This window comes from Sitodiplosis mosellana, unplaced genomic scaffold (assembly GCF_009176505.1).
Source record: "Sitodiplosis mosellana isolate CC-2019 unplaced genomic scaffold, AAFC_SMos_1.0 Smas_scaffold_5, whole genome shotgun sequence".
NCBI lineage: Eukaryota > Metazoa > Arthropoda > Insecta > Diptera > Cecidomyiidae > Sitodiplosis > Sitodiplosis mosellana.
The window spans coordinates 4,785,580-4,810,004 of record NW_022595248.1 but is presented as its reverse complement, the minus strand read 5'-3'; the positions used below and the strand labels follow the sequence as shown (position 1 = coordinate 4,810,004).

General features: G+C 35.7%; 3 protein-coding genes and 1 long non-coding RNA gene across 5 annotated transcripts; 2 read left to right on the top strand and 2 right to left on the bottom strand.

The window, feature by feature from the left end:
• Positions 1–277: 277 nt before the first annotated feature.
• Positions 278–14,076, bottom strand: LOC129566828 (activating transcription factor of chaperone). Its single transcript, XM_055443092.1, has 5 exons — positions 13,852–14,076; positions 11,291–11,560; positions 11,031–11,168; positions 1,987–2,204; positions 278–1,709 (listed from the first exon to the last, which is right to left on the bottom strand). The coding sequence occupies exons 2-5, from the start codon at positions 11,418–11,420 to the stop codon at positions 1,044–1,046; spliced, it is 1,152 nt and encodes a 383-aa protein (XP_055299067.1). The 5' UTR covers positions 11,421–11,560; positions 13,852–14,076; the 3' UTR covers positions 278–1,043.
• Positions 6,484–7,969, top strand: LOC129566836 (uncharacterized). The gene is made up of 2 exons (XR_008687791.1): positions 6,484–6,594; positions 6,841–7,969. It is a non-coding gene; the product is annotated as an uncharacterized LOC129566836 (long non-coding RNA).
• Positions 14,077–14,566: 490 nt separating the features above from the next.
• On the top strand, positions 14,567–16,163 carry LOC129566831 (60S ribosomal protein L7). Its single transcript, XM_055443097.1, has 4 exons — positions 14,567–14,683; positions 14,762–15,061; positions 15,378–15,570; positions 15,785–16,163. Exons 2-4 carry the CDS (start codon positions 14,763–14,765, stop codon positions 16,049–16,051), a joined length of 759 nt encoding a protein of 252 aa, XP_055299072.1. The 5' UTR covers positions 14,567–14,683; position 14,762; the 3' UTR covers positions 16,052–16,163.
• Positions 16,164–21,076: 4,913 nt separating this feature from the next.
• Positions 21,077–23,990, bottom strand: LOC129566826 (ran GTPase-activating protein). Of its 2 annotated transcripts, none has more exons than XM_055443089.1 (9): positions 23,856–23,990; positions 23,456–23,778; positions 22,961–23,319; positions 22,638–22,839; positions 22,366–22,470; positions 22,152–22,253; positions 21,804–22,004; positions 21,517–21,660; positions 21,077–21,365 (listed from the first exon to the last, which is right to left on the bottom strand). In XM_055443089.1, the coding sequence occupies exons 1-9, from the start codon at positions 23,959–23,961 to the stop codon at positions 21,183–21,185; spliced, it is 1,725 nt and encodes a 574-aa protein (XP_055299064.1). In that variant the 5' UTR covers positions 23,962–23,990; the 3' UTR covers positions 21,077–21,182. The 2 variants fall into 2 exon arrangements, with proteins under 2 accessions (XP_055299064.1, XP_055299065.1); XM_055443090.1 differs by having other exon boundaries at positions 22,152–22,247.
• Positions 23,991–24,425: the final 435 nt, after the last annotated feature.

Here is a 24,425-nt window from a genome sequence, read left to right as displayed (position 1 = left end):
ATCACATCATTGGCAGCATCTGGCACAGGCACTATACATGAAAATTAAATGAAACAAACAGGCTTTTTTTTCTGTAACGCGCTAGCTTTTAAATTGAATATTTTTATTCTTTGATTACAATTTACATTGTAAAATATGAATGTAAATAAATTTTATAGTGAAAAAAAGTAAGAAAAAAAGGTAAAACGGGATTTGATTTGTTTTTAAAAAAATGATTAAGAATAAAATGGCTTTAGAATGTGACGAACATACAAAGTCAAAAAAAAAATGAATTGAATTATGACGAAAACACGTGTATTTTTATTCTTTCCTTCGAAATTTGGTTCCAATAAAGTAAACACAAATTCCGTTACTATTTTTTCCTATTTTCATTGTTCAAAAAACAAACTCTGTGATTGTGATTGTGAATGTGCGTCCAAATTTTGGTTTTTTGTGTGCGAAACAAAACGAGGAGTCTTTTACAAAAACCAACAATTCGTTAGATGGTAAGAAAAAAAAATAATAATCCACAAACATTGCATTGCATGTTTTTTTTTTTCTAAATCACATCGATTTGAAGAGTAATGGTATTTTCTTCAACAATCAGGTGTGACTTTTTTCTTTGCTTAAACATCAGATAAGCCATTGTACGTTCCCTTGCGGTGCGAAAACAAAAAAAATATATATATTGATGAAAAATTACTCTTAACGTGCTACATAAAACGAAATACGTAATGTTGTTAATATTCTTAAAAATAAAACTTCGTAACTGAAAACCAAACGATTATTTAATTATTGCTGAATAAATCTTGTCTCTCTATTGATTTGTTTTGAAATTGTTTTACATGCTACTGAATAACACTATAATTCCAAATCATTATTCATTGTCCAAATAAAAGTGCCTCGCTCATGCATGTTGTATATGTGTGTGTGAATAGAAAAAAATATAGAATTGAATTTCGAACATGCATGGCGTGTGGTGGGAGGCGCTTGTAAATGGATGCCACATCAAACTTAGACCAAACTTAACTAACAATGCAATTTGTGAAGAGAGAGAAAGTGAGTTATTTAATGGATCCCTTAGCTTTGAAGAGATCACGGAGAAGCTTCTTGATGAACTTGACTTCTCGGTCGATATCTTCGAAACGCGATTTAAGTGCATCGTGACACTTGATTAGTTCCTTTTCTTCGTCCAGCAATATTTCGATTTCGGCCTTCTTCTTCAATCGATAACGGTTGGCAGCGCTCTTATTCTGCTCTTTTTTACGCGATTGACGATCTTCGGGCGATCGACGATTGATGCGTGGCTTACGCTTTTGCTTCTGCTTGGCTTGTTTGTTCTTGAATGCCGTAGCAATGGCTGGACACTTCATTGTCCAGTCTGAATCATCGGTGGTGCTGGATGATGCTTCGCTACGTGGCGAGAAGCATGACGATGAACCACACATCGAACTGTCATCATCGATTGAACTGTCGGCAAAATCTTCGGCACGTGAACGCACCAAAGCTTCCACTTCGGCCATAGCATCGTCGAAACTCTCAGTGTATTCAATCGGACTGGTTTGCTGCACCAAATTGATGGCTTGCTCCAGGATCGATGGGAATTGCTGAGCTTGAATTGCTGGCATGATGTTGGTGATTATGGGCTTGGATTCCGGTTTGCATTGTTGGAATTGTTCGTTAAGCTGCAACTGATAGTTTGTGATAGGTTGCGAAAAGAATTGATTCTGCTGAAAAATTGAAAAAAAAAAATCGGATTTAGTTTGGATTTAGTTCGGATTTGATAGCGATTTTTTGTTTAAGAATCAATACAGAACGGTGATTATGGCAGAATCATGAAAACAACTTTTTCTGATATTTGAAATTAAACGATTTCGAGAGTAAAATCATTTCAAGTGGAATAGATAGCAGAAGATGTAAATAAGGCAAAAAATAAACAACAAAATGCATGTCATGTGAGCGATTGAGAGAGACAAAAAAAATGATCAAATTTATTTGGATGTTTACCTTCGAATCGTTGTTGAGATAGGTAGATTGCAACGGAGTTTGAGGCGGCGTTTGTGGAGGGGTTTCCGGTGGTGTCAAATGGGTCAATTCAACAGCATCATAAACTTGATTGAATTCGTTTAGAAGCTGAGCGGTGTTCACCTTCACCGGATAAATGCGAGCATCCTGAACTGGTGCGTATTCATCCAATGGAATGATGGGCTGATCCAGCCATTGATCTGTAGAGAGGAAAAAAAATTGATACATTTTTTTAAGAATTGTGTCAACGTGGCGATAAGGTGTGAAAAAAGAAACAAAGTAAAAAAATGTTGGCGAAAATGAGTAATTTTTGTTGAAAATATCGTCAGAATATTTTTGGAATCAGATTATCCCATTTTGATTTTTTTTTTGCTTCGGTAAAAAAACGTGTCTCAAATCACATAAGTCGAAAAAAATTTCATTAACGCATACCGCTATTCTCTATGTAGAAACTGTCAAGTGTCAATCATTTGAATGATCTTCTCAACCTATTCTGCACCAACGACGATTACACAGCTAATGGATTCAGTCTGATTTATTGCAAATAAAGAACGCATTTAAACGCAGAGCTATGCACAGAGAGTCACTGATACGGCGAAACGGAGAGTTCAAGTGATGATTTAGCTGGGGGCAACTCGGATTTTTTATTTGAAATGCGTTGATATCAATAGACCATTAAAATAGCATCAAAATGTAGGACATTGAGTTTTCGAATGTATGGATTAAAGTGCAATGCATTTGAATGACATAGTCTCAGCAGAAAATTCAGAAGTAAAAGGAACATTTTTCGATGGTAGCGCTACTCTCGTAATTCCTTCGATGAATTGCACTGATAAAGCTATCAATGGGTCAAATTCTCTGAACTGAAGCTTGTGACTTGTACGGTGTGATTCGCATGTGGAAAAAAAGTCAAACAATTTAAGGGAACACACGTCCTACTATTAGAATTAGTTTTTTTTTACTGCAGTTGATCTTATCTTGATTCTCTGCTTCTGTTATTGATTTTTTTCTCTCGTTCGAATCGGGAAAATCCAATTAGTTAACAGGTATGTGATGGGGGAATTCATTCATTGCAATCAATTCTTCCGTTTTAATTTGTTTTTCTTTTTCGTTCAAATACTTTTTTTTTCTCTCCACAATTTGTTCCTTCTTTTAATCCAGCATTGTTAATCCAGCGTGATGTTAGAAATCAATATATTAATCGGCTTAGGAAATAATTATAAAGAATTAAAATAGAATAGCGTTTCGAAGTGAAATGTTATTTTACGTATTTTTAAAAAAATTACTGATTGATTTAGGAGCCAATGGAATTTAGGCTAAAGACTCTTTAGTAAAGAGAGCTGATGTTTGAACACTCGACATTTGTTATCGATTGGGCAAGCGTCAAAAGATGCTAGATCAAATTGATGCCTTAAGGCAATTTAAATAGATATAACATTTCTATACCAAATTAACTGAATCATTCTACATCAGAATTGACTTTTTGTCACGCATTTTAATGTCCATTGCCTTGACATAGTTGAAATTTTGGAATTTTGTCCTTTAGGCTCCTTTTATCAGTATGAAAACTGTGCAGATATAATTCAAGGCGATTCATTAGAATGTGACTATATTTCGGTATGTATTCAATACAAAGAACAACTATGGCAAGTTGTAAACAAGTTTTTCATGCGGTGTCATTGTTAAACATGTAAATTATGGTTGACAACGATACGAATAAAAATATCAATATGAAACCTTGAATGAGGGGGGGGGGGGGAAACTTGTCTTGTGAGCGCACCTAGGCGCAAGAGAATATGATGCGTAGGCTATCGACGAATTTTATGGAAGGAAACGAACGCACCGAACCAATCGCGACAAGCGCAACTGTGAAAATTGCGATTGGAATTTGAACTCATGCAATTAAATGCCATCGATTCATTTGCATGTTGACATCGTTTTTGTCTCAGAATACCAATAGAGTTGAAACTTTATGGAATGAACTCGACTTTGCTCGAATTCAATTTGAGTTTTTTCTGATCAGATATGTGTGAATTGAGTGGAATGAACCGAACCCAGGAAGTTTCTCAATACTAATCATATTGAAAAATTTGCCGAAAAATGTGTTTTGTAATTTGGAGTCTAGAATATTCCCATTGTTTCAAAAGTGTCATGAGTTTTTATCAGTGATAAGAAAAAGATCAGTATCGTTTTTTTTGTGTATATTTTGGACCAATTTTTGACCCAAAATGTAAGCATGTTAAACGTGTTTATCAAATCTCGACTACTAACCATATTGGAATAGCATGTATGAGCTCATTTGGATGCGAGAATTGGTGTTTGGTGTTTGTTTTTAGATAAGATTCGAAAAGGCCTCTTGGTTTATCTGTGTGTCGCCCTCCTGTTTCACTCACTATCTCGTTGAGATCGTATTTGTGACTTGTATGATTTGTCTGACTTCTTCCTTATATTTAAATGTGATTAGAAATATATATGCTTATATAGATGAACCACGCGGCACGACAGTCAATTGTTGCGGCGTCCAAATATGGTGTTTGTGTAGATGTTGTTGTTTGGGAATGTTAAATGTCTTCTTATGCGATGTTTCGTCACTGACTGCTCTCGCACGGTTTGATTGGTTCGTCCGTACGTAACTTGAGTGCTCAGCAAAAGTTTGCTGGTGGAATTTTTTTTATCTTTTCGTTTTCGTCGATTTTTCGTCTTCACTTTAATTTCGTATAAAAAAACTCGTTTTGCACAGCAAACAACAATCACAGACTAATTTTCTCTTTAGGTTTATTTACGATTGTTTTCAAATCTTTTTATTTATATCGATTTTTTCGTGTTTTCGTCTCGCGTATTTTTAAGGTTTCCAAATGGAAAGTTGAATAATTTTAGTATTTAAAATGAAATTGGGTGTTTTCTGGAGGTGGCCAAAGGTTGGTGCAGGTCGTGCGAAAATTTGTGATTACACAAGCAATAAACGATCGATGATATTACTTCTGGAAATGTGTCGTTGCGTATACGTTTTTTTAATCGTTGTCGTTGTTGTTATGGGATGTGATGGTCGTTGTCGTCGTTTTTTTTCTCAGGAAGTTAAATTTGTTAAGTGTTTCTTTTTAAAATGGGTATTTTTTTGCTCACAGAACACATAAATTTCAGGATTTGAGAAATTCAGTTCAGTGCTTTAATTTTTTTTATTTTTCAGGCTATTGATTTCGCTTTTTGCTAGTTTCGTGAATTGTGGATGTTAAAAAAAACGGCAATTGTTCTGATTTACTTCTCGTGTTTTCTTTTGTTATGTGTTCATTCAAAACGACAACTGTAGACGTTGCTAATTGAGCCCCCTTTTCACAAGCTTTTCTGAGGCAATCACAATTTCGCGGTTCCACCTGTATCGGTATCCAATTGTGACGATCATGCTCACGGTTGAGCTGTTGAAAATTAAAATCGGTATAAAATAATCATAAAAAGATGAACGCTGGTCGTTGACGCCGTTGAAATTGATGCACTGTTCTCGCTTTTTTCTTGGATATCAGATGAAACTAAGCTCCAAACTAGTCACCAATTGATTGTTATTTTTGTTTCGGTATTCGATGCCGAGTCTTTATCAAACTGACTCGATGATATTTAGTCTGTGTTGTGCGGGAAAGTTTTGTATTTTCTTTGTCCAATCAAAATGTCTATTTTTATCTTCTGAACAAAATGACACTGTTGCAATAAAATGGTTGGCAATCACGCTGTGAATCCCGTTTCGAATAAACACCGAAAATCGTATAAAATATTAAAAACAATAGCCAAGGGAAAAAAAAACTTGTTGATAATCGAACGCAAAAGTTGCTTGACAATTTTAACCCGTCGGCGATACACACGCGTGCCTTGTCTACACAATCAAATATATTTATAATTTTTTTTTAATTGGGCAGCATAAAAAATGCTTGATTTTCCGAACGGAACGAACGCAAAGTTAATCTCACCGGTTAGACGGTCTGTGATATACTAAACGCTGTGTGTGACGATCGATCGGTGCTGCGTTGTCGATCGGACCCAGCGAGAGACAGCAAACGAATGAACGAGATTGTGTGCGTGACCAAATCGATGTACACCATCGACCAATACCAATACACAGCCCTTATGAATATACATTGAGGAATAAATTAAAAGCGAAATCAACGTGTTGATGTTGGTGTTTGGGTTTTACGTAAATTCACTGATATACAAGTCGAATAAAACCAAATCTCAATAGGCTTGTGGAAGATGAAACGCAATTTTCGTTGTATGATCAATTGAAATCGTGTATTTCTACGTAAATCGCCGTCCAAAAAATTATTTGAAGTACAGTCGGACTAAAGCTAAGTGGAGCACGTTCCATTTTAAATAGTTTCAATTGACAGTTGTTCTGATTGCTTGCGTACACTAATTTCGGTCAAAAATTTGATGGAAAAAAACATTTCTGCCTATTTGATTGATCATTGATTAGAATTGAACAGATTGGGGACACATGGATTGAAAGAAGAAAGAAAGAAAGAAAGAAAGAAAGAAAATAGAAAACAACCATCTTGTAAGAAAAGAAGGACACACACTCAAGTCGCCAACAGTAATTAAGACAGAGTGAGTGAGAATAAAGGGCGTGCACTTATGTGCGGTTCACATGATCGTATACCGATTTAATTGAAACTTGTTATGATCCGTGCAACGCCTTGCATTCGCGCATTTGAATAAGAATGCTTATCAATTTATAATTAATATTCATATTTTATAGTCTTGTTTACTATTTGCATAATTCATTTTGTGCATATTCCAATTCGCAAGTGAATTTCGAAACTCGACACTAAACATCAAACGTTTTTTTTCCAGATTGCGTCGAAAAACGGAGAATCTCTTAGAAAACAACAACAAAATTGTGCGATTCAATCTGCTTTCAGAATGTGAAATATCTTATCATTGTGGTTGACGCTCTCATGCACAGAAACAAGTCCAATGCGATGTTGAAAACAAAAAGACAAAAACAGAAACGCATTGATTCCTTTGTTTGACAAAACCACTTTGAAAATAGACATGTTCTGTGATGATTGTGGACTGATGTTCCATTAAAAATTGCTTTGTGTCTCATGCGACGACGACAACGATGATAATGCTATCAAAGTCTCAGCTAGAGTCAACTTTAATGTCATTATTGTGTTCTTATTTTGTCTTCCTTGTCGGTGATTTTTCGGATCGATTCAATCGAAACTGAAGTAACCCGAAAAGTCAGTATCTGAATGCAAAATCGGGTGATTCAAATGCACTTATGGACGTTGTGCCCCAATGCACAATGATAAAATGGAAAAAATGTGCGGAGAAAACGAATCGAAGTAGAAAAACCGAGGAAACAATAACGCAATGAAATCAGAACCATGTTGATAACACGTACGCATTATTATTATATTGAAATTTATTTATATGATGAACTGAAGTTACACTTGTTTAATCTCAGTTGTGATCAGTTTTAAAGTGTAAACCTTGGGATTCATCGACCCAACCGAAATCAAATGACAAAAACGAAAAAGAAAGAAATCGATATTTTTTTCGAGAACGAATTGAAAACGAATTTAAGAAAAACACGATCACATCAATTAGATTAGAACGATATAAAACCACCGGGCCACTTGACGCAAAAAATAATGTAAAGTATTTTGTTTTTCTCCGCGTTGCACGTAGACCACTTGAAAATACCGAATTAACATCATCTTGAGCGAGGCCAATGTGTCCGCGTGTAAAACAAAGGTACAAAAAGTGTGAATAAACCAGTTTCCACGAAATAGTAACAATATTATCAAAATTATGGGCTCAAAATTTGGACACGAAAAGGCCGCCGACACGGGTGAACATGAAATTGGAGCACAGATTTGTTATAAACCAAAAGAGAAAGAGTGAAGTGAAAAAAAAAACACAATGACACAGTATATGTTGCTGATGCGTGATGCCGCACGCAAATTCGTGTGTTATTGGTTTGTTTTGACCATCGTTCTCTGGAGATCTGGTTTGGTGATACGAAATTTATATTTTCTCTTATAAAATGAGACTTTGGTGTGATCATGCAGCGCAAGAGTGATTTCCATTCGCAACGCGCGCACACACACACAGGCTCGGTGAGGGGTATTATTTACTGATACTTTTTTCTCTCTCTCATTCCATTGATTGTTTTTTTTTTCTTTAACTTCATATTTTTGAACTGTGTGTTATCAATGCGATGACCTAAGAAGAGTGCACGCGCGCGCACGCTTGCTATATGTATTCAAAAATATATGCATTTTTATTCGACTTGTGTACGAAGGCCAAATCTGATTTGTCTGACTTATTCAAGTGGTCTCAATTTATTGTGAGATTTGATTTGATGCACAAATCCGATGTGTATTTGATAAAATGGGACAGAAAGAGCGTGGAAAAACTGTACACAGTTTTCGATAAGAATAGAAAATCGAGAACTTTCCGTGATCATTAATTGAATCCGTCGGGCATTATGGGAGATTCAACGCACTGTTTGTGTTTAGACTTTTGACATGTTACGTGCACTTTACGTGTACAGTTGAATGAACAATTTATTTTCGATAATTGCGGACAAGGCGATCGGCCAGCTGCTGCAAATGTGTTGCATTTTATCCCATAATATACTACACATTTATATAGGACTACATTTCACTATTTCTGAATCAGTCATAAATAGGAAAAATTTGCATTTTCAATTGCAGCTTAGCTGATCATCAGTTTTTATTATCAATCAAAAGCCAACACCCGAGTTCAACAAAAAAAATACAACAACAACAACAACGAACCTATCAGTGGATTATTCCATAACGATTCAAGTTCTGACTTTCTCTCACTACGCTTGAAAAAGATGGACGGCTCATAAAATGCTAATCACAAAATGAAACATCAAGTTTCAAACTTCCACCTATTAACCGATTTCCACTTAGTTACCAGATGTTCATTTGCCATGTGAACAAAAATTTGTTCTTGTTTTGCTGTGCGCTTTACGCAATCTCAACACTCCTCTTAGCCCACTGTTTTCCCTCTCTTTCTCGTAATTGATTTCTGTGGAATAGTATTGCAACGATTCAAAATGAATTGATCCAAGGTCTTGATTTGCGTGTTGCACTTAATTCAAATGAGCATGTCTAATAGCAGGCAAATGGCGGCACAATCGCTGCGCAGTTCACACCGTACACACAAAAAAGCACAGCAAATCGATGCTGTTTTTAGATTTATTTATTTTTACATTTACATAAACGTCCAACAATTTACTTTGTTTTGATACATTAACTGCATGCCACGGTGTTGGCCGCACTTCTGTATGTAAATGGTACATACATGCTCAAGCAGCTAAGTAAATTCTCGTTGACAAGCAATTGTTCACATCGAAGCTCATAAATCTTTATCGAAGACACTGATTAATCTCATTCGATCAAGCAAATAATAACTCAATAAAAGCATAAAATTTCGAAGAGGAAAAAGAGATTAGATTTTGTTCCTGTCATGGATTTGTTGCTGTCGACTGTGTTAAACCAGTTGATCAGAAGTGAGTCAGTGTTGCCAATCGGATGGATTACTTGAGATTGCCGCTTTCTTTATCATTTATTTGAATGTAGCAACTGGCGGAAATTCCTTGTTTTTATTAGGCGATTGTTTTTTTTCATTCGATTTAGACTTATTCGATACTTAGTCTGTAGTCTCGTTCGACTCGATTTGAAAGAAGCAGAACGAAATAAAAAGAAGAGAGAAAGAGGAAGAAAAAATGGAAAAAAAGAAATCGCAAAAACACGTGCTCTTTGCAAGTACTTGGAGAAAAACGAAGATCGAGTCATAATCATCGAGTGGATTTGTTAAAATAAATTCTCCCATTAAAACAAATTGCGATTCATCTCACGAGATTTTTAAAACTTGAATCGGGAATTCATTAGAGAATTCATTATCCTCTTCAAGCGATAATTTTTACGATGGAAAAAATTCTTTTTTTGTCCCTTTTCGAACCAGTTATTCCATTCGGCAGACGTGAACTGTGTTATTAAAAATCGTTTCAATGGTTGACGTCGCTTCGGAAACGTATGCATTAAATATGAGTTGTCATGAATGTTTCGCGAATAATATTTCTGATCAATAAATAATAAATGGAAATGTGACAAAAATTGATCGAGTTGTCTGCATTTTGATTGAGCTCGTTCGCGCCTTCAATCAGGATTAATTTAATCGAATCGAACGATTGATTCAAGTCCGCGCGAACGATTCGAATCAAGTGTGAGTTTCATAGTTGAAGAATGAATTTCATGCATTTATGTGTTAAATATGCAAAGCAATGAATGGTAATGGCGTTTTCAATATGGACAATTTTAAATTGATTTGTGCCGAGAGAACCACGAGATGCTACTAAATTGAATTAAATTGGTGGCGTCTGGTGTGGTCACTAAATATAACTCTCAACGCATCAATTTAGAAAACGAAAAATATGTGCGATCGAAAATTTAAAACTCGTGAACATTTACGCAACTGGTGAAAAATGTGCGCAAATATTTAATTGTGCTCGCCAAATTGGACAAACAATTGAAAATACACGCGATGCATAGCATCAATCCGGACACCCATTGCATTTCGCTGTGTGTTATCAAATGATGATTAAAAGCGGGAGTTTGCACTTAATATCATGTTGTTAATTTTTCTAAACATCACCAATTGAATTTTTAATGATTCCATTTACTGATACCATGAGATTAAATCGAACCCAAATGCTAATCGAAATTTAATGTTAAATTTATTCAGTTTGAAAACAAACAAAACAAGCAACAACTTTTTTTTCCTGTGAATTTCAAGAGTTAGCAATTGAATTAGAAATTCAATGTATACATTCAATATTATTGAGGTTGAAGTCTCAGTAGCAGTTGAGATGCCATCTATGGGCAAAATGGTGGAAGTAGTATGGAGACGCCGTAAAAGTTTTACTCAATTTTTTTTTCGCCAAAAATGGATTTGTTCCGAGAATGTTCCACAAAAATGACATTTGAATGAATGCTTACCATTTGATTGGTCCTCCTCGACCATATTGTCCAGAAGATCTTGTTGTATTTCCAGCAACTGTTCAAACTCTTCGGGAGAGAACTCAGAGAACTCGATGGTTTGACTCGGTTTAATTAAATCATCGTTTGGTATAAGCTCTGTTTAAATAGGGTGGAAGAAAAACATTCATTAAAACCATAAATTGTTGCGTTGCGAATGTTGATTAGCACCACAGCCGCAGCAGCGTAAGGGCGATAAGAATGGCGTCGTTTGATTTTACCGGTTACGAAGCTATCTTCAAAAATAAGTATTTGTTCGGCACTAGCATCCGAAAAGTGGTCCGGTGACAGCGTCATCGGTGACCGATCGCCGTCCCATATGATATCGTGTGGTAATTCCAGACTTTCCATTGTTTGCTGTTTCTTCGTACTGGATGTTATCGAATAATATATCTGATGTTGATATTGATGTTATAGATGTTTCTTGATGTTGTGTGGATAAAAGTGTTGTTGACACAGCACGCTCCATGGTTGTTGGCGCCATAATGGCTCTAGATCGAAACGAGAAAAAAATAACTCCATATCATCAGAATATTTTGCCATTGCAATCATTTTCGTTGCTTGTGGTTCCATTTGAATGTCACACGTTAATAATTTTAAGCTGTTAATTAAAAGCTCAATCACGTTTTAATAACGAAGTTGTAAACATGAAATCGTATCAAAATACGTATTTTAATTTGCTTCAATTATTCTCTTTCTACTGAGTCTTGTACGGTTCATTCGAATTGCAAGACGCTTGAATCGTGAAACATGCCAAAAAGATAGCTTCGGGTCACGCGTTGAATTATCAATCATATCTTTCGCGTGAGATCCGTTAAATGACCTCTTGGCCCATGTGTGTTATGTCTAGAACGCAGCAGCTTACATAAATAAACACAAACTTTGGACTGCACTCACTGGCGCCAGCATGAATAACACACATTCTCGCACACGAAATTCGACGCAATGCGATCGACTATACTTCTTACTTCGAATCATTCTGGTGTCAATTTTCAGCGCGTGAACTTCGACCTGAGCCTAAGACCTGTTTTTTTTATTAGTCATTTTCATCGTGGAATAAACCCAAATTATGAATATAAATCGTAGCCTAGACATTGGCTGCGCAAAAAGTAGCCAATGTAAACAAATGATAACGGTTTTCCATTACAAAATATGAAATAAATCTCGCGAACTCAGCCAATAGATCAGATAATATTAACATGGCGCATTTGCTCGCATACATGGTTGTATGACACACTTTCACTCAATCGTCTAGTATTATGATGAATGAGCAACCTTAAGCGCGCTGTGCTTGAAAGTTTGAACATTTGTTATAATTTATACAGATTCAATTCAGTGATTTAGTGCTATAATAGCTAGGCGACTATTAATAAAATGTACGCAGAGCTGAATCTATTCAAAGAACTGACAGATACTTTCGAAATTTATCGAGTCTTTTGGTCTGTGTCACATGAGACGAACCCGTTTCAAATTGGCATGTTTTTTTTGCAGTGCAGTTACGCAAACCAGTTTTATTTTTTTCCTTCTTCAAAAGGTATCATTTACATCAGTCGCTCTATCGCAACAGAATCACACCTGCGAATAGCGAAATAGCTGTCCAAACAAAGCCAAGAATAAATTATGGCAAATGGAGAAAAACAGTGCTATCCAAATAGGAAAAAAAAATATTGACATCTTTTCAATGGCAAATATTCGGCATGTGATTCGGTCGTGCACCAGAAACGTGCGACAATATTTCAATTCATTTAATCGAAAGCTGTTTTGACGATGCTAACCAAACATCGAAAAATCGCTTCAAATTTCATTGTTAAGTTTTTTTTTCGTGTTACTGCCAGACAAATGAAGTTTCATTTACGTAAACGCAGCAAATGCTAACGATTCGAAATATTCCAAATTATACAGTAAAAAAATAATCGAGTATGCTTCATACGTGGGCCACGAAAAAATTGAAAGGGAACAAGTAAATCGACATGAAAAAAAAAGACTCAACGCAAGCAATTTCGTAGAAACAGAAGTTTAGCGGTCGAATAGCTGCCTGTTGGTTTATATATAGCACGCTTCGCAATCGCCGAGAGTCACACACATATTAAAGTTGTAAAAACAATCTGTTTTCGGTGTGATTTTTGTCGTTGAAACGCAGAAACGAATGAACGCGAACATTCAACGATGTTGTTTTTTAATATCCGACGCTTATGTATGTCTATCTCACTCATACCAGCGCTAATCAGTGGCGTCGAATCAAATGTAATCAATTTTATTGCTATGCAATGTAAATAAGCAACCAATTATCGCTGTGGGCATATTTCCTAGAATTTATGGCGTAAAATTCGCCGAATTAAACTGGGATTTTGGTAAAACTATCCGAAAAATGCATTGATTGAGCAATTTTCACAAATGTTACATCAGCCAAATAACTCTTGTGCGTGATGGTGTATACGCGTATACCACTGATCTGTGCTTTTTACCATAATTTGACATTCAACCGAAGAAGAAGAAAAAAACACATACACATCACTCATTGCTCAATCGTATTTCAAAATATTGTGAAATTCGACACAACTCCTGACTATCAGTATTTTTAATGACCCCACTACGGCACTTTCAGAGATTTCCATAGTCGATTATACACTTTGTTTCACTCAAAAAACCAATACATATGGTTCAATCCGTACAACAGTGGAATGTGTAAATGTACATTCTTTTTCTCTCGTCGTTCGTTCATATCCAAAAGAAAAAATAATTTTTTTTGTAGAATATTGAAATAATCGCGAATTGTACTTACATTAGTATCGTTTTCATTATTTTGTAAAAAGACCCCTGAGGGCGCGAAATGCACGAAGCACACACTAATCCATCTTTATTTTCCAAAAAATACCGAGAAATAACTTTAATACGCTTGCTTTAGTCGACTGCATTTGGAATAATGAGACAGCTTTTACGATTCGTTTTCCACACTAGCGCTTCGATTCAATACGTTTTCGAACAGTTCAGTTGGCTATTGCCAACCATTAATCGTATAACAGTACGTATGCGATTTACGTAATTACGAAAATGCAGCAGGCAAACGGAGGGTTGTGTAATTGATGATGAACAGATATGAGACGTTCGATTGGAGTGAATTTTTCTTCGAAATAAATTGACTTACAATTTTTTTTATTATTTCAAATTTTATTAAAAAAAAAAATCATGTTACAAGAGCTGAAAATAAACAGTAGAATGAAAAAACAAAATCTAAATCATGTATTTTTCTATCGTTTTGTATTATTGGTATTTGAATTGATGTCAGTTTTGAACTGAAATATATCCAACTTACACAAAAATGGATGAAACGAGTTAAACAATGATTTAAAAAATGTCTATGAATCAAAAAATCAATTTTCATTCAAAAAAAATTGGTTCCCCTTTAAATTCAATTGAAATTATTTTCAAACTTGCATTTTTTGTTTGCTGAGTTTGAAATCAGAAGTGAAACTCATTTACAATACGAAACATTTGACAGTGTTACGTATCTGTCATCGTGTGTTTCGATTGTCAGCCGAAAAAAAATTAACAATATGGCGTCATTTCCTATCAGGGTTCTTTTCTACCTACAACGTGCTATACGTCGGACCTATGTGAGTTGATTGTTGTGCAAAATTTCCGGAAAAATTGCGTTGATGAATTATTTTAATTGGTTTTTTCGCTTTTTTTAGAATGACTGCCGTGGATAAAAAGAAGGTTGAGTCAAAAACTCTTCCAGCCGTTCCGGAATCGCGACTTAAGATCGCTAAAAAGGCTGCTCGTGCACGAGCTGTCTTGGCTAAACGGCGTGTCACCAAAACTCTCACAATCCAAAAGCGACTCCGCGAAAATTTCTTGCGTGCCGAGAAATACTCGAAACAATATGCCGTAGCCGATCGTCGTGAAATCGAGAAGAAACGTGAGGCTAAACGTGCTGGAAACTACTACATTCCAGGCGAATCACGTTTGGCATTTGTTATCCGTATTCGTGGGTAAGTTAAGCATCGGACACAAAAAAAAATGATGAACAAAAAAAATGTGTCTCAAAGAGTTTATGTTGTGCATGTGTGCGCGGTTTTGCGTTTGAATTGATGCAAATTAATGAGAAATCCGTTTTAATTATGTGAAACATGTGTTTTCGGTGGATTTTTATGATTAACTTGATAAACGATGGGTAATTGCAAAAAGTGAGGTTATATTTTGTATCAACACGCAACAACAAATCACACATGCACATTTCCATTCTCATCTATGCTTCGATTGAACCGTATGTTAATCGGAATTCGTTTTCTTCTCTCTGTGTTACAGTATCAACAAAGTTGCACCAAAAGTGCGCAAGGTTTTGCAATTGTTCCGTTTGCGTCAAATCAACAATGGTGTTTTCATCAAATTGAACAAAGCCACCATCAACATGTTGCGTATTGCTGAGCCATACATTACATGGGGTTACCCGAACTTGAAATCAGTTCGCGAACTCATCTACAAACGTGGTTATGTCAAGGTAAATAAAATAAAACACTTTTGAATTTTTGATAAACCGATTTGCATAGTGGATGCACCTATTTTTGAAGCCACGTTTTTTTTTCATTCGCAATTCCGAAGGTTTTTACCACATGAACCATTTCTAACGGGAATCGTTTTCAATTCAAATCTTTTGTCAACACATTTATTGCAATAATTCTAACTGTTTTGTTTTTGACTTTCTCATTTTACAGCACAAGGGACAACGTGTGCCAATCACTGACAACTTCACCATCGAACGTAAATTGAAGCGCCGGGCTGACATCCAATGCGTCGAAGATTTAGTGCACGAAGTCTTCACCGTCGGTCCAAACTTCAAATACGCCTCAAACTTCTTGTGGCCGTTCAAATTGAACACACCAACCGGTGGATGGCGTAAGAAGAACAACCATTTCGTCGAAGGCGGTGACTTCGGTAACCGAGAAAACCAAATCAACGTTTTGCTTAGACGTATGGTTTAAACCATATATTTTTTTCAACACATCCAGTAAATTCAAACACACATGAATTTATAAAAAAAAACGGAGAAAAATAAATAATTAAAATTTATTGAATATGAAAAAAAAAAAAAACGATTTGTGTTGTGTTTTTGTGTTGACTGTTTCGATGGAGAGGTCAATGAAGTTGTGGTTTTGTTAGTAAGAACCACTTCGCATATTTGTCTTTATTGTAGGATTTTTTGAATTCTTCATGATACTCTTGCTTTACTTGAATACAAGGTCTCATTTGTTTAAATGAGCTGCTGTGAGAAGAAAAATTTCTCTTTGAACAGATTTTTTTCTTAATATCCATCACTCAATCGAATCTACCGTTGAATTTCCGTTCACATGTTTCGGCTTCGACATACATGTCGATATGTGTCAAACAAAGTATACCGTTTGCTTCTATACCTGACAATTGACTGGTAATGTATTGTTTTGGTCTAAAAACTAGTTGGCCTTCGTGATTTTGTCCGTTAAATTTATCGGGTAATGTATATTCGTACTTCAATCTTATGTTCATTGCTTTCTAGTCATTTGGTGCTGATGTACGGCTGTTGAAAAATTGTCCGCTGTTGTTCTGAACGACCGTTGCAAATCAAACCGTGACAACTTGCTGGAACAAATAAGGATTTTTATCAGTCGGATTGGAATCAATCACTTTAAGTCAATCAACTTTATTGCTACAGTAAAGTTATTCAAAGTTCATCAACTTTACAATCGTGAATCAATCGAATCAGCGTTCCTCAATCAAAAATGTCCGTTACGCCAAAGAGAAAGTACACGAAACGTAACTTTGATGAGGAGGTGGAGTTGCAAATCAAAATACTCGAGCAAAAAGCGCGTGAGGATTTTCTCATCAATTTCTCACAGTCGGAAGATACGTCATCAAGAGAAGTTGAAACGGTAAAAGTGTCACGTCGTGAGGAGGCCGAGACGAAGGTGTACATTCCGGCGAAGGCAAAGTCAATTTTGGAAAAGTGGATGTACGAGCATCGATTGTATTGTTACCCAACAAAAGCCGAAAAACAAGCATTGGCCATGGAAACGGGGCTCAGTGTGCAAAAAATCAGTAACTGGTTCATCAACTCAAGGCGACGAATGTTACCAAAAATGCTTCAAACCGAAGGAAGAAACCCGATGAACTTCACAATATCACGGAAAAAGAAAAAGAACGCAGCAGTGGCTACCAGCGTAGAAGGCACATGCCCAACGAATTTTCTGAGCAATTACGCCATTGCCGAAGAGAGTAAAATCATCGATCAGAACAGTATTTTTTACGACAATGGAATAGAAGCTGAAGATCAATGCACCAATGCCAATTATGAACGGATCCTACAGGAAATCATCGTACCATACACAGAAACGGACGATGAAGAATCGAAAACATCGCACTCAACAGTGGTGGAACAATCGTATCAAATGGAGGAACAATTCAATCGGGTGACTCGTGGCATTTTGTACGATCAAGCAACTAAATCAAAGTGCCTGTTTATCCTACTCAATTCATCGAAGTGACATTGTTTAAAGACCAGACACAGATTTCGTTGATTTATTTTTAAAGAGCTCGACCCTTTTTTCTTGTTTCTATTCTAATTTCGATCTTGTTTTTGTTTTAATTTCAATTTTGTTTGCAAAGGGCAAAGCCCGCTATTTCTATTGTGTCATTTAAAGACTAATTTTTGTTATTTAGAATTTTACAAACAAGTTGACCGATTATTATTCAAGTTGACATTCAATGATTGTTTAAATTGTGAGAGAAAAATATTTATAATGAAAAAAAAATTGTGTATTTTCTAAGCCCTATGAATAGATTGCATGCTTTTGACTGACAAAATAAATGAATAGAAGCGAAATAATGGAGAAAGAAGCAAAAACAAAAGCATTGAATTTAATTTATTGTTGAGAGGAAAGAAAAATGTTTAAATGGGTGAGTACCATATCTCGTAAATGAATGGATGTTAACTGGTTGTCAGCCGTTGTTGTACTTGATTTTAGCGGATTTTACGTTTGCGGCAAACTCACTTAATATTTATCGAAGCCTATAATTCATTGAGCATAGTAATTATTTGAATTTAAATAAGAAAAAGAAACATTTCATGTAATCATCGTAAGAAATTTTCGACGATAGAACGATACATCGAATACAACGTGACAAAAATCGACAGATTGCTTGCTAATTACAGTCAATCATATTTCGACTCGACGAAGTATTCCATGACTTTGCATCGTCGTTTATCACAAACTGAAATCAGTACAGCGTGTTGTCCGGTCGAATGTATCATTATCAATGTATTTATATCTTTAAATTTGAATTCATCAACTTTTTTTCCATACATTTTTGCGCATTGATTTCACGCTGTGAATCCGTCAATCAAAGAAGCAGCCGTGTGATTGGTAATGAACTTGAACGCATCGTTAACACAACTATACGTATAATACCTATAGGTATTTTGTTATGTGTCTACTTGGGAATAGAACGTGTATTTACAATTGGAACACCGGTCGATTGAATGGTCGTAATTTGAAATTACTAATTTCTAGAGAATAAATTGTGCAAGTCTCGACTGAATCGATAATGAGCAATTGAGCATCCTTATAAGTCAATAGAAGAATATTCGCAATAGAATGAATGGGTAAACATCGGATATAATTTTTTGGGATTTTCCTTCAATCGTTGAAAATGGTTGTAATGGAAAAAGATTGTGTAACACAATTTCTCTTATGGAAAACTGCGTCAATAAGTCTAAATTTTCTGTGAAATAGACAAAATGGCATAATACAGCCGGATAAAAATTGATATTGCCCAAAAAGAGTTACTGGAATATTAGAAATCAAATATTTGAACTAGCGTCGAAAAAAGATGCCTTTCGCTGAAATAAACACTAATTCAATTGATTATTCATCGCAATTTCAATTAATCGACATGCGAGTCAGCCTTTTATTTGCATTCGTTGTGTTGTTTACTTTCGCTGTACTATGCATTTGAAATGGATGGAAAACAGTTGGCCCGTTGATTGTTATCGTTCTTAATGTGCCGTAACGAAATGTTGACAATATCCATGACGTCTGAGTCACTGTTTATTTATGTGGTAGTTTTCGAGAATAATCAACACGGTTGAAATGTACCCGAAATTTCCAAAGAAAGTCAATTGCTAATTCAAACATACCCAAAACAAAAACAAATTGATTGGAAAAATACTCGTCGATGAACATCAAAAAGCGTAAAATTAGCAAAGGGATCATGGCGATAAGAGCATGTTAAGTGGTGCGCGATTCAAGATGAAGATATAAAAGTTTTATTGCGTTTCGAAGTTTATTCTAGAAATACAGGCGACGCAACCTTTGTGGTCTATAGAAATAGTGTTTTTTTTAAAGATAAATTTAGTATGTATGTACGTTTTGTGAACTGATTCAGCAGATCGTTAACATGAACATCAGCACCGGCTGCGAAAGATCGTGTGTCAATAATAATAAAGAAATAAATGTAATTTTAACAAACAACTGATGTAACACACAGCCAAATGACTCATTACTTGTTCTCGACCAACACAATAGATAAATGTGTTCAAAACAATTACGGGAGAACAATGAACGTGAACCGACTATATAAGCACGAACCCAACGCTCCGAACAATCAGTATGAATATTGCGTCTTAACAGAACAGATCCACTGCTAGTGTTAAATCAGAACAAGTTATTGAAGTGAATCAATCGAAGGGAAAAAAACAATCGAAGTTAATTTTTTTTTTTTTGAATTAGTCTAATTACGAAGTTAAAAATGAATCGTTTGATTTTTGTTTCGATGGCATTGTGCCTATTGCTTGCACCAGCCTTATCATTGCCAGCCGAAAAACAATCGGAAAAACTTGAAGATTTTGCCGGAGAAACTCCAGCCAAACATCCAAATGAAAATGAAGTGAATGGCTCCATAGATCGTGATACGGAACAAGTTGGCAGCTCGGAAAGTGGTGTAGAATCTGAAAGAGACCCAGAAGCTGAATTCGATGGAAATACCAATATCGCTGTATCATCAGTTAATGGCCAAATCCAAGGAGTCATCGAGCGTGTGGGTTACAAAGGCGATTGTAAGTGTTTGTTGAATGCAACAACAGAAAAAGTGTGTAACGAATTCTAAAATTCATCGGTTGCATTTATTACAAATTCATGAATCGATGATCGTGAACATTTTTCTTGTACTGTGATTAAAAATCGTGCGCAATTTTTTCTCTCCAAATTGCGAATAGGAATTCGTGGAAAAATCCTAAATTTTTAGATTCAAATATTTTTCTTTCAAATATCACTGGGTGGGAATCAGCAATGATGATTCTGGAATGTGTTTTTAATTTATTTTTTTTTTGCTTCGTTTTATAATATAGTCCATTGTCGAAAGATTACATGCCCACCAGGCACACAGAAATGCACCTACGGTTCGAAATTCTCTGAAAATGGCAAGACGTTGGAAGTGAATTACAAATGCACAGATAAAAATGGTAATTTCTTGAATTATTCTATTGTTTTCATTTTTGGTTTTGCAATTTTCTTCTTCAAATTTAATCACCTTTGTAATTAGAAAAGGTTAATTTGTTTTTTTAATACCAAGTTTCAATTACTATTTATTGCTTTTAAAATGAATCGATTCTAATGATTTTCTGTTCTCAATTCTAATGAATTTTCCATTCATTTCCACGTTAGGCACGCTTCTCTCTGAGAAAACACAGACTGAATCAATTGATGAAGCAACGAATTTCCAATTCCCAGACATTTCAGTGATGTTCAAACGGATGGAAGATTTCATGAAGAACATGTTCAGCGGTCCATTCTGGGGAGTAGATAAAAGTATTGAAGACGATGCTGAATAAATTCACAATTCAATCCATCATCACTTCCAGCTAAAACCAAACGAAAGAAGTCATTTAATTGACCAAACCAGTCAATTATCAGGGTTTTTACCTTAATAGAATTACTGTAACTACATAGTCAAAATTGAAGAATAATAAAAACAAATTTTTATTAAAATTAACTGACAAATTGGTTTTCGTGTTTATTCATGTGGAAAAATTTCATGGAATACAATTTTATAAATAATGTGTGTGAGTGTGCGATTGGTTTTTCAGTTGAAACGGGTTAAAAAGAGGTTGAACATTTGTTCCACGTCATCGCTGAACACTTTCGACTTGATTGCGTGCTGCAATGCGGTCCGACAAGCGTTCTGGTCATAGGCTGGCTTAAACGTTTTATCTTCATTCTTTAGCAAACCCAATTGAATCAGGAAAAAGTTGTTCACTCGAGCCACCTGACGTAATAGAATGCGGAGAATTAGCAACAAATTAAATCAACCGGAAAAAGATAATCAATTTGCAAAAGGTAAACTGGTTTTAAGTGAAATCATTTATAATTGAACTATTAACCGACTATTCATCGTATAGATTTATGACGATATTTACCTGGTTCGTTTTTTGCGCGTATTCAAAACAATCTCTGTATAATTCGGTGGCCACACGCAATGCCTCTTGATTTTTCAACGAAGCTGCCGACAGCTTGACGATGGCAAATACTAAATGGACAAGGTAATCTTTCTCTGGTATTCTCTGTAATTACAATTGAAATTTAATTATTAGAAGGTGAGGAATTGCTCTGCAACCCAACCAAAATTAACATTACAAACGAAATAAATCGAACATTTCTCGTGAAATTTCGATTTAATTGAGTGATTTCGATTTGGTGAACAAACCTTCAAATAATCTCGGAACGCCTGTAATTTGTCTGTTTCAATCAGTGCATCGAATTGGTTTGATGTGGGGTGTGGAGTGTTGCAGAACGTTTCAACTGTGTTTGGCTGTTCACTGGTGCCCGTGAATAGTACGCTACTGTCATTCAATTCCGCCGTCGAATTCAATGTCCAGTTTATCGATTGATTGGCACTCTCCACCGTCTGTTGAGATAAAATTAAATGGTTCAATCACCAATGTTACAATAGAGTATTCAATCGAAAAATTGAATGTAAAGTTTCAACTCTCTGACATAAAATTTTCCATTAGACTATTCTTTTTTGAAAGTGCAAAAATTCCAAGCATCTTACGTTATTCAAGTATTCATCGTCGTCATCATCAGCCGCACAAGTGTCAGCGTCTGATTCTTCTTCATCATCTCCGGAAGCATCTTCATCTTCTTCATCCTCATCCTAAATTAGAAAAAAAAAACGAAAACGGAAAAGATGAAAACGATTGTCGACAAATGACCATCATTAGTCGTCATTGGTTATCGTCATAATGAAAATAGGTCCTTTTACTCACTTCACTTTCACCATCGGAATCGTCTTCGTCCATTTCCTCAAGAGCGTTCAACCGTTGCGTTTCTTCTAACATTTCTCGGATTCCTTCACGGGCTTCACAGCCGAACTATAAACACACAAGTTAAAATTTGAGATGAAAAGAGTTGCATGCTGAAGTCATTTTAAAATAATTATATTCATAAAAGTCATCAAATAATAGAGTTTAATTTATCCTGGTAAAAAATAGATTTATATTGCTATATTGAACATGCAAATCAGTGTGATTGATCTTACTTGATTGCCGTTTAGGTTGAGTGTTTGTAGTTGTTCCTTGTTGTGCATGGCTGCTGCGATGGCATATCCACCATTGGCGCCAATTTCATTGTGGTCCAAAATCAGTGATTCCAAAGCCAAATGCTCGTCTTGCAGCGATTCACCCAAAATTACAGCACCTTTCGTTTTCAACAAACAGTCTCCAAAGTTGATTTCTTCCAAACTGTAAAATAGCAGAACGAATGATTATTTTTTTGTCAATCAAGAACATTAGACACTTTGAACTGTTGCTCATATTATTCCTAGTCTTTTAACTACAGTATAACAATATTTAATTTTCTTACTTTTGCATACAAATCAACGCATCTTTCAAATGTTCAGCGCCTCTTGATGTAATTGTGTTATCGTTTAAGTTCAGAGATTTCATGTTTGGATTGAGTTTGAATGCGTCCGACAATGCAGAGATACCCGGATGATAGATACCATTCTGTGGCATCCAAACCATCTCCAGTGTTTGAACTTTGGCAAACACCTGGGCCAGAGCTTTGGCACCTTCATTTTCAAGACGATTACGACCAGCAATAAAAACTTTTAACTGTAACGGTGTACCGGCCTTGACGCTAGCTTCGTAGTTATCCAAGAGCGCTTGCGATAACATTTTCCCACCAGTAATACCAAGGCCACAGTTATTTAGTTTTAACTCCTGTTGAGCATAAATTTAGCGTTAATTGGACACGTGTTTATTTCGACTTTAAAAAAGGTTTCTCGTATTTTGTTCCTTTGAAAATATGTCATTCAATTTTGAATGTTCAATCAGTAGAATTGAATTGAACACGCACCTGAAGTGAATAACACGCTGCACTTCTGAAGAGTTCAACCAATCCAGTCATTCCGTTAGGTCCGAGCGCATTGTCACTGCAATCGAAAACCGTTAGATTAGCACCGGCTGCGATCATTCCCCTGCCCATTGACTGCAAGGCTGGTGGAATTTCAGTTTTCATTCGTCCGGTGAACAGATCCTTAAACAATGCCTTCTGGAATTCGGGATGTTTTTTCAGCGCTTCGCCAATTCCCTTTGCCGCATTTACACCCAATGTATTTCCTTCCAGATTCAAATAACTCAATACTTTACAATTATTTATCGCTTCGATGAGATCTTTTGCTGTATTACGGAGAAACAAATGTTAATGAAACAGTGTTGGAAATGACTTCAAATTTAATTCATTTCTGAAAACAAACCTTCTTCTTCGCTTTCCCATTTTTTGGCTTGTGATTCAAAGCTGACACCGCTACCTCGTGTATCAGCCAACGCTTGTTCCAAACCACCGAAATTGAAACCAGCCATTGTATGTATGTCGAATTGTTTTGGATTCAATAATTACTTAATTCAATGAAATTTACCGATATTTACTACGAACTAAGGGATAAAATTTGCGATTTGCGTCGAATTTGTGATAGTAGTATGAGTACGCAACGAAATGTGTCGGTATGTTTGTTGCAAAATTTGACATAAGACCGTTCTATATGCGAAATTGGCATTTTTTGTGGTTAGAAACAAAACAAAAATCTATTCGAATTCAGCAAGTCAGCATTGAGTGTGGGAATCGCGCCAGAATGTACATCGGCAATTTATGACAGTTCAGCGTTAGTGAAGTGCGTTCAATGAACGCAAAGGGAGGACGGCATCATCTATGATATGTGTGCATTCTCAATATTAGTCAATTAAAAATTGAATCGCCTTTGATATGAATGAAAATGCTAAATTTCTTTTAAATAAAGGGACTTTTTTTTATTACTTATTTTTTTCTC